General features: G+C 56.2%; 1 protein-coding gene across 1 annotated transcript; it reads right to left on the reverse strand.

Moving 5' to 3' along the window:
- Positions 1–713: 713 nt before the first annotated feature.
- S1PR2 (sphingosine-1-phosphate receptor 2) lies at positions 714–8,414 on the reverse strand. The gene is made up of 2 exons (XM_080672339.1): positions 8,118–8,414; positions 714–3,260 (listed from the first exon to the last, which is right to left on the reverse strand). The coding sequence occupies exon 2, from the start codon at positions 3,216–3,218 to the stop codon at positions 2,160–2,162; it is 1,059 nt and encodes a 352-aa protein (XP_080528465.1). The 5' UTR covers positions 3,219–3,260; positions 8,118–8,414; the 3' UTR covers positions 714–2,159.
- Between the last annotated feature and the right edge of the window lie 1,656 nt (positions 8,415–10,070).

Here is a 10,070-nt window from a genome sequence, read left to right on the forward strand (position 1 = left end):
GTTCCCAATCAAAGTGCAGCTCTTCAAAGGAGCCACTGAGCCCTGTGCCTCTGGGCAAAGGAGTCGGGTATCACCCTGGAGCTGAGCTAGGTACCCACCCTCCAGCTGTGTTCCATCTGGGCTTCTCCTGGTCCCATGCATGGCAAAGAGGGGGCTGAGGATCCTTTCTCTGGCCCAGCATTAGAGCTGGCAGGATCTCAAGTCAGCTCACCTGAGTTCAAATCCAGACAGGTACTGCTCCAACGGGCTGTGTGACCCTGAGCAGATCACGTCACTTCTCTAAACCCACAGTTCCATAAAAGGAGTCCTGCTGAGGAGTCATGTCTACGTGCCTGGAAAGTGCTTAGTCAGCCATTTTCCCGGGGAATACTGCTCTCTGGAGGACCCTGTGGGCCACTGGGCCCCAAGATAATGCCCCAGGGAGAGACACGTACTTGGGTTGGAGAAAGGGGTCCCCACCAGCCACCAGACCCTTCTTGAAGGAAAAGAGGAAGGCCCTGGACAACTGTCCTGGGGAAATGCCAGCGTTGACCCTGTTTTCTCAGCAGCCACTGCAGCCCTGGTCTGGGACACAAAATGGGAAGACTGGCAAGAGTGGTGGGTTGCCAGGGCAGCCGCCACCCTCCCCCATCCATCCACCCCCAGCCACAAAGCGATAATGGGGGAACTACCACCGTAAACCTGAAAAGACAAACAGGCATCAGAAAGAGAAATTGAACCATCAGAAAGAGAAATTGAACCGTTTATTGGCCTGGGCCTGGTCTCAGACATGGGGCATGGGGGCATCTGGGGAGCTGAATAAGGGGAGGCAAGCCCCCATCTGGCTCCTTGCCCCCCAAAAGACCCTCCCAACCTTTGCATTCACAAGAAATCATTTTGAGGCATGAGGTTTCCTTCCCCAGGTGAGCTGCAGCCCAGCTCTCAAGTGGGGGAATGAGCCAGCGATTACGAAGGGGTCTGTGTGGGGCCGGACCCCTCTTTGGCAGCTTCAACACAGACATAAGGAGACAGAATAGCATTCATTCTGGGGAAACATGGGCACAGGTCGCAGACATCACACATGCACACACAAGGACACGCACAGACACCGAGAGACACATAAATATGTTTGTACCGCAATGACCCTTCTATCTATCCACAGGATTTAGCAAAGTCCTTCTGGAGCAGGTTGGGGGATGAGCCCCCACAAATGTCCTCGGCACCCCCACTCCCTGCTCCATTCACTACAACTTGAAAGGAGGCACAGTGGACTCAAGCTGCCCTGCCTTAGGAGAGCTGGGACCTCAGCTGGGGCTGGAGGTGGCAGTAGCCTGGGGATGGTTGTTTTGGGGGGAGGTGGAAGGGTCCTGGGCTAACAGCTACCCCAGAACTTTCTCAAGTTCCATGCTGAGCTCTCCTCAGCTCCCCAGACAGGTTTTTCCAGCCCTTGGTGATTTCTCTGTGCCCCAAATAGTACAACTGGCCAATGAGGAGGCCCCCGCCACCCTCTGGCAGCACTGCAGGGGCCGCAGCACCTCCCGGCCACAGGTTCCGGCTATGCCACGTGCCAATGAGGTCTGAGAATGGGGTTCAGGCCCCCCCACTCCCCGCCGCCCCATCCGTGGTTTCCTGGCATCTCGTGGAGTAAGAGGAAAGGGAAGAAGTGGCCAAAGTACCAGCTGGTGACATTTGGGGAAGCTGTGGATTTGGGCTTGGGGAACTATTAGCTGGGGCTGCCCAGACAGTAAGGGAGGAGCCTTCAGCCCCTGGGGCACTGGTTCCAGGGAAGGGGCCTGAGGTTGCCAGAAGGTGGCAAGGTGGAGGGTCAGACAGTCGTGAAATGAAATCCTTTGTACCAAGTTGTAAATTGCTCCTGCCCTGAGTTCCTCTTGAGTGCCTGCCTGCTGTTACCAGGCCCTTTGCAGGTAACCTCAGACCTCCCCTGAGCCAGTTCTGAAGGGGTCACGCAAGTCACCGCACTGGCCTCCAGGCCTCTGCTGCAGCTCTTTCTTCCAGCAGGTCAGTGCCTCAGCTGGCCATCCCAGGTATGATATATTTTCAATATCACCCAGGTCTGTGGCGTGGGCCACCTTGCTTGGCAGCCCCACATCTGTCTGAGGTCACGTGGCACCTCTCCATGGAGCCCTCTGCCATGGCCTGGTTGTCAGCCCACATGTCCCTCAAACCACTGTGTTGCCCTCCAGAACCGTAGGCGACGTGGGCATGTGGGTGCCCCTCTCCAGTGAGCTAGAGCTACGGAGGGGCAGGAGGCGGTGATGTGGGGTCCCATCCCCCCGTCCTTGCACCCCTGTCACCTTCTGGCAGCACTGCAGGGGCCGCAGTACCTCCCGCCGCAGGTCCCGGCTACGCCACGTGTAGATGACAGGGTTGAGCAGCGAGTTGAGGGTGGCAAAAGCAAAAAAGTAGTGGGCCTTGTAGAGGATAGGGCAGGAGCGCACGGGACAGGCATAGTCCAGGAGGAGGATGCTAAAGGCAGGCAGCCAGCAAACAATGAAGACCCCTAGCACGATGGTAACTGTCTTGAGAAGGGCCAGCGTCTGTGGGACAGCCAGCTCGGCATGACTGGAGCGGACCACGCAGTAGATGCGGACGTACAGAACTACGATGGCCGACAAGATGACAGAGAAGATGGTCACCACACAGAGCACGTAGTCTTTGGTGTAGAGCGGCAAAACGGTGGAACAGCTCTCGAGGTGATCCAGGCAGTTCCAACCAAGGATGGGCAGGCCACCAAGAACCAGTGAGATGAGCCATGAGGCCCCAATAAGCAGCAGCATGCGGCAGCTCTTGTCGCTGCCGTAGACCTTGACCTTGGCAATGGCCACATGCCGCTCAATGGCTATGGCCAGGAGGCTGAAGACAGAGGCAGAGAGTGTGATGAAAGCCGAGCCCTCACGGGCAAACCACTGCACAGGTGTCAGGTGCAGGGTGACAGAGCCTGAGAGCAAGGTATTGGCTATAAAGGCCACGCCCGCCAGCAGGTCCGAGGCAGCCAGGTTGCCCAGGAACAGGTACATGGCTGAGTGGAACTTGCTGTTGCGGGCGACTGCGATGAGCACCAGCAGGTTCTCTGCCACGATGGCACAGCACAGGATGATGATGAGGACCAAGGCCACCTGACGGGAGAGTGTCTGCGGGACGTCGAGCGTCTCCTTGGTGTAATTATAGTGCTCCAGGACCTTGTTGGGGTTTAGGTACTCCGAGTACAGGCTGCCCATGGTGGGGCTCAGTGGCCAGCTGAGGCCATGGAGCTGTCAGAGCTGCAGAGAGAAGAGACAGATAGACAGGTCAGGGTTGTGGATGCTTCCTGGGCTCTGACTTTGGACGTCTAGGGGTTGAGTCCCAGGGCCAGCACTCCTCACTGAGTGGCCACATGAAGTCAAAATGATCATGATCCTTGCTTTACAGATGGGAAACCCAGAGAAGTCAACTCACTTTCCCAAAGTCTCAAAGTTAGTAAGTGGCAGAGCCAGAGACCAGCTCCAACGCCTCAACAGCCTCTAGGCTGCACTGTCTCTCAGAAGCTCCCCCAAATGGCATGAAGGACACAAAGTGGACTTCCAGAAGCCTTGCCCACCTACCCAGAGGTGGAGCTGTGGGCAGGAACTGGAGGGCTTGCCCCTTTTCTCAAATACACTGGAGCCTTGGGCCTTGTGCCACCTGCTAACCTGGCTCAGAGAGATGCTTGATGCTGACAGCACCATGCCCTGCTCATTACCACCCATTGCCCTAGATTTTAGGCTGGGCGTAAGCCTTGAGGCTATGGGTGCTCCCAAAATAAGGTCTTGAGGAGAAACCAGGTTGGCCCTGAGGTTCCAGCATCCCAGAAGTCATGTCATCCCAGAGGACACAGGCCTGGAAGACAATCTAGTGTCAGCGCCACACCCCCTCTGACATGCTGTGGGATCTTGGGCAAGTCAATCTCAACATCCTCATCTGTGCGACAGGGAGAAGAAAGCCCACTTCACAGGGTGACAGAAAAATCCTGTTGAATGCTGCACGAGGTAATAAGTATGATTAGCTCCCTTCTTCCTGCCACACTCTGCTTGGGACTAGATGTCTTCCACCCAATCTTTTGGGAGGGGATGCTGACTGAGCCAGCCAAGCAGGATTCCCAACAGCCTGTTCTCATCAGCACCATCTAGCCCTGCCCTTGGACAGAGGGTCCAGAGGGATAGGCAGGGCGCTGGCACCCCCTCCCAGGCAGGATGAAATCCAGATGTGAGGCCCCTAGAACAAACAGGGTGGAGTCCTGGTTCCCCAGTCACATCCGCTGTGGGGAAGGCTGGGAGGGGGTGATGGGATGGGGGAGACACCGGAGACCAGTCTGGGAGGTCCTGGCTGGGAGGATGGGGCAGCTGTGCTGAAGTCATGTGAGAGGTGAGGGGGCGTGCAGCCCCGCGGAGAGGGGGGACGGTATTTGTTTCCATGAAAGCCTGAGTCACCCCCTCTCAAGGAAAACCAATCCGTGGGGGAGGGGGCGGGAAGAGGTGCAGAGAGGATGCAAGGCCGACACCATGGCCGCCCTCCAGCTTGGGAGGGAGGTGTCTCAGAGGAGCGGTGCAGTCTGCCTTTCAGGAGGGGAACTATTTGCTAAATGGGGATGGGGGATGGGGCACAGGAAGAGCCCTCCCCAGATCCCTGGAAACATGTCTGCCAAGGCCTGGCAGGGACCACATGTGTGTCAGGAACCGCCTTCCAGAAAAGGCTGGTTAGGCCGGTTCCTAGTGAGCCAGGGAGTGATGGGGAACTTCCGGGGTCGCTTGGCTATCTCTGTCACCGTCACCGGTGCCCCTTCTGGGAGGTGGCCTGGACCTTGGCCTGACAGAGAAGCAGCTGCTCCCCTTGGGCGAAGGGACATCCGTCCTAGTTTGGGAACAGAGAAGGGCTTGTGTGCATCCCCGGGGCTGCTGCCCTGCCCAGATCGCCACACAGAGGCCCCTTGTTCCTGTACAGGACAGAGCCTCTGGCGCCCCGATGCCCTCTGCCCGCCGCAGAGGGCCAGAAGCAGGCTTGGCCTGACCAGACCCACTGTTGGGCCAGAAACAGCCCGCACCCTGATTGGCTTATTTTCAATTCCAGGGTATTGAGCTATTCGCTTATTGGCCTGAGCTTTCCATCTTCGGCATCTGATTGGCCCAGTTTGGGAGGGCTCAGCAGCTACCACCACTGAACTGGTCCTTTTCTGGAGGCTGGAACTCACTTCTTTCTGAGGAGAATTAAAACTGTGTGAATGTCCCTGGGGAGAGTTTGAACTGTAGTCTGACCGCCAGGTCATCCTAACCAGACATCCCCAGGCTGCCCTGGCCTACTGGGACCCTCCTGGAGTTTAAAATTGAGAACCAAAAACCCAACACTGGCCTGGGAAGCACCCTTGCTAGTGGGGCCAGAAGCGCAGGGCCTGTCCTGTGGCTGCCCCCTCCTTCCCTGAAGTGGGGCCACCACCGTCTCCAGTCAGGCAGCCAAGAGAAAGATTTATGGCCATTTCCTGGAGAAATAAGAAATGGGTTCAGCCCTAGCCGGTTTGGCTCAGTGGATAGAGTGTTGGCCTGCGAACTATAGGGTCCCAGGTTCAATTTCAGCCAAGAGCACATGCCCAGGTTGCGGGCTCGGTCCCCAGTGGGGGCATGCAGGAGGCAGCCGATCAATGATTCTCTCTCATCATTGATGTTTCTATATCTCTCCCTCTCCCTTCCTCTCTGAAATCAATAAAAATATATATTTAAAATAATAAAAAAGAAATGGATTCAGCCCTCGAATCCCAGGAACTGACCAAAAAGTCTATCTTTTCCCTGAGAGGGAAGACCAGGGCACTGCACCCTCATTTTCTGCAGCCCCAGGAGGCTTGTAGGCATCCTCAGGAGGGGTGGCTCTCCTAGTAAGAGAAGGGGAAACTGAGGCCCACACTACTTCATCTTCCCAACTAGAGTTGTGCTAAATATTAAGGTAGGTAGATGCTTTCCAGAAAGGAAGCCAGCCCCAGGTTGGGGCTAGCAAATGCATGCCTTGCCTGCTTCTCCTCCCTGTGTCGGTTCCCAGGCCTGGCTACACACCGGGCCTGACTCCTGCTCACCTTTACCAAGGCAACCCTGACTCCCTCCCAGAGGCTCAGTAAGAGGTCACTGGACTCGAAATCAGGTAATGTCCAGGCCTGAAATGGAGCAAGAAGGACAAGTGGGAACAAGAGACAGGGTTGGGAAGGGCAGGGAAGAGACACAGATCGAGATTGTTCAGGGTATGATTAGGAGGGAGGAAGGCAGGAGGAAGCTCAGTGCTTCCAGGAGCCCCTCCCCCAAGTTCCATTGAGGCAGGCCCTGTGGTTCAGTTCCCAATGGTCACTCACTGATCCCATGCCTCTTGCCTAGGGCAGGGCCCCCCCCAACACACTTTCTTTTGGTTTCTCTTCAGCTGTCAGGTCCCTCCTGCACTGCCATTCTCCATACAGCCGCCAGTGGAGCTCCAATATGTCACTCCAAATTCTTCCATGGCTCCCCACTGCCCCAAAGGGCCTGGCCCTTGGCCAGTTAGCTTCCTCCCACTCTCACCCAGAGCCATTCTACTCCAACCACACTGGCCTCCTACAGGCCAACCCCAGCTCCTAGCCTTTGTCCCTGCTGTTCCTCCACCTGACATGCCCTTTCCCCAAATCCTTGAGTAGTCTTCGTTCCCCCAGGGGTCTCCTCATCTTTCAAATTTCAGTTTTAAGGTCACTTGCTCTGACCCCTGGTCTGTTACAGCCACTGTACCTTCAGAGCATCTTGCTTTGTTATCTTCGCAGCACTTAACAATTTTGAAAAGCATGATTTCTAGTTTCTTGTCTGGCTTCCACAGTAGAATGTAAGTGTCAGCAACCAAGTCCATTTGCAGCCCCTTTGGATTGCTACCTAGCATACACAAGGTGCTCAGAAAACATGTAGGATGGATGGATGGATGGATGGATGGATGGATGAAGGAACCAACCAATCAACCAACCAACGAAAAACAAATGAGGCCCCAGTGGGCCAGGGAGGGTGGAGGCTCCAGCCCCAAACAGCAAAGGAGGCTGGAGACGCCCCTGGTCTGCTGGCAGTCCTCCCTACTAGGCGAAGCCCAGATGCCCAGAAAACGGCGACAGGACCCGCCCCCGCCCTTGGGCCACAGTCTCAGCCTCCTTATCTGGCGGTGGAATGTACGGTATCCACACTCCAGGCTGCTGGGGCCGCACCTCCTTTCTCTTTCGCCATACACACGCACAGTATCTTCACATCTACAAGTGGGGTTGGGGGACTCCTCTCCGTCCCGCCAGGTGCCCTGCCTCAATATTCCCAGAAGACATGGGGGGAGGGGGTTACCAACCTCAGCCGCACCGCAAGTGCCACACCGGTGTCGCGCCACAGTGGAGACTGTGGGCTCAGCGCGTGGCGTCTGGAGCATCTGACTAGAACAGAGTTTGGGGAGGGGGTGGAAATCCCCGGGTGAGTCAGTTCGTGCCGGAGGAGGGGGCGAGGTTCTGAAGTTCTGCTGGGCCTGGGACCAAGCGGGGCCCATGCCACGCGCGCCTGCACTCACGCCCCATCTCCGGGCCCCAGGGGGGAAAAGAGGCGCCGGAGCCACACAGTCACGTTCCCTTCTCTTCCAGAACAAAGCCAGGTCCCCGCGGGGGAACTGAAGACTACTCGAGGAAACTGAGGCAGAGAGCCAGATGTGCAGATGGGCCGACTGCCCTCTTCAGGGGCCCCGCCCCTTGGCTTGGAAGCTCCGCGGCGCGCAGCACCTTTTGCTCAACCGGAGTTAGCCAAGAGGGGCGCCCTACCCACCTCCTACGCACTCCCCAAACTCCCCGGGCACGCTGTCCTGCCTCCCAGTCTCCGGCCAAAAGGGCTTGGATTCCGCCTTCTCGGAGCCAACTTCCTGCCGCTGGGTAAGCGCAGTCAGGGGTTCGCGGTCGAGCCCGTGGGAGCCGCCTGGAGTCGTGGAGAGGGCGCACGGCGACCACTCCTCAGTGCAGCAGGAGCACGGCGACGCGTGCGCGCCCCCGACCCCGGCCAGGCCCCCCACCTCCCCACCACGGCTCGGATCCCGCGACCCGAGAGGACCGAGCCCGCCTTTTATTCCTCCCCCTTGCCACGCATGCTCACCTGGCTAGGCGGACCGGGTCCCTGCCCTGGCCCGAGGGGCTTTGGCATCAGCGTCCCCGGGACGGCCTCGGCTGGGGCTGGGGCTGCCCGCCGGGCTCGTCTGCGTCCCGGGCTGGGGATAGACGAAGAGGGGGGCGGGGAGAGGCGCCGCCTTGGCCCCCCCACTCGCCCCGCCCTCCTCTCCTCCCCTTTCGGAAGGCCGCAGCAATGAATTCCAGATGTGACTTGCCCGCCCGGCGCGCGCGAGGGCCGGCGGGGGTGGTGCGCCTTTCCTTTTGTCCGAGCCCCCCCGCCCCCCTCGGCCCTGCCCCTCCCAGGCCCTCCCGTGAGGATCGACTGAAGCTTGACGTCACTCGGCCCCGTGACTTTATGTCCCTCCTGGCCAGGTGGCCTGAACCTGAAACAGCTGTCTCCAAGTACAGATTTATTCTGGCCCATCCCTGGGACCCTGGAATTGGAGGAGAGCACGGGATCCCCTTTACTCAACAAGGAGCCATGAAGCACCTACTGTGTGTCAACGCAGCAATTAGGCATCAAGGCCTATTGTGTGTTCATTTAAAAAATAATCAAGTTCCTACCATGTGCCACGCACTGTCCCAAATACAGAACTGATTTTGGCCTTGATAAGATCCCAGAATTCTGCGCTGCCTCCTATCCCTAGAAGACGCAACCCACAGCCTAACCTGCCTTTGTCCATGGCTGCCCCGCCCTCGCTGCCAGGTCCAAGTTGTATCCTGCCTTCCAACTTGGGGCCCATCCTCTGTCTGGTTCTTGAGTTTCCCCCTCTTTTCCTCATTCAGCCTGCACTAGTTGTGAACAATCATAAATCATCTGCTTATATGTTTATTTACCAAATACACTAAACATCTGGTATGTGCCAGACACTATTCTAAAGGATAGAGACAAATCAGGCAAAACTCCCTGTCCCCCGTGGGGCTGATTTCTACCTGACGTGTGCAGAATATCCAGACTATTGCAAGAAGAAACTGGTACATGTCCTGGGGGAGGAGGCTGTTTCACTCTACGAATCCTTTGTACCTTTTTTTTTTTTTTTAATATATTTTATTGATTTTTTTACAGAGTGGAAGGGAGAGGGATAGAGAGTTAGAAACATCGATGAGAGAGAAACATCAATCAGCTGCCTCCTGCACACCTCCCACTGGGGATGTGCCCGCAACCAAGGTACATGCCCTTGACCAGAATCAAACCTGGGACCTTTCAGTCTGCAGGCTGACCCTCTATCCACTGAGCCAAACCGGCTAGGGCCTTTGTACCTTTTGGCTGTTGTAACGTACACATTACTGTAACATGTTAAATATTCCAACAATAAGTTAATTAAAAATTAAGCCTACTTGCCCAGCTGGTGTGGCTCAGTTGGTTGAGCATTGTCCTATGCACCGAGAAGTTGCTGGTTAGATTCCCTGTCAAGGCACATGCCCTGGGTTTCAGGCTCCATCCCCAGTAGAGGGCGTGCAGGAGGCAGCCAACTGTTTCTCATGTATGTTTCTCTCTCTCCCTTCCTCTCTCTAAAAAATACATAAAAAAAACCACATGTTTTTTAAAAATTAAGACTGTTTGATACCCAGGCAGTGCAATAAAAAAGAAGGAAGAGGGTAGGTGCTTCAAAACAAACAATAAAATTATGAAAAAGAATATCTACACTCCCATGTTTATTGCAGCATTATTCACAATAGCCAAGACATGGAAGCAACCTAAGTGTCCCTCAGTGGATGACTGGATAAAGAAAATGTGAGCCCTAGCTGGTTTGGTTCAGTGGATAGAGCACTGGCCTGCAGACCAAAGGGTCCCAGGTTCAATTCCGGTCAAGGGCATTTACCTTGGTTGCAGGCTCCTCCCCGGCCCTAGTGGGGGGGGGGGGGGCTCATGCAGGAGGCAACCAATCAGTGTATCTCTCTTACATCGATGTTTTTCTCAGTCTTTCCCTCTCTCTTC

The sequence above is a fragment of the Plecotus auritus genome (assembly GCF_963455305.1).
Source record: "Plecotus auritus genome assembly, chromosome: 6".
Lineage (NCBI taxonomy): Eukaryota > Metazoa > Chordata > Mammalia > Chiroptera > Vespertilionidae > Plecotus > Plecotus auritus.

Bases quoted from the DNA above. Each gene is read 5' to 3' on its own strand.
- S1PR2 (XM_080672339.1), bottom strand. From the start codon at position 3,218: ATGGGCAGCCTGTACTCGGAGTACCTAAACCCCAACAAGGTCCTGGAG.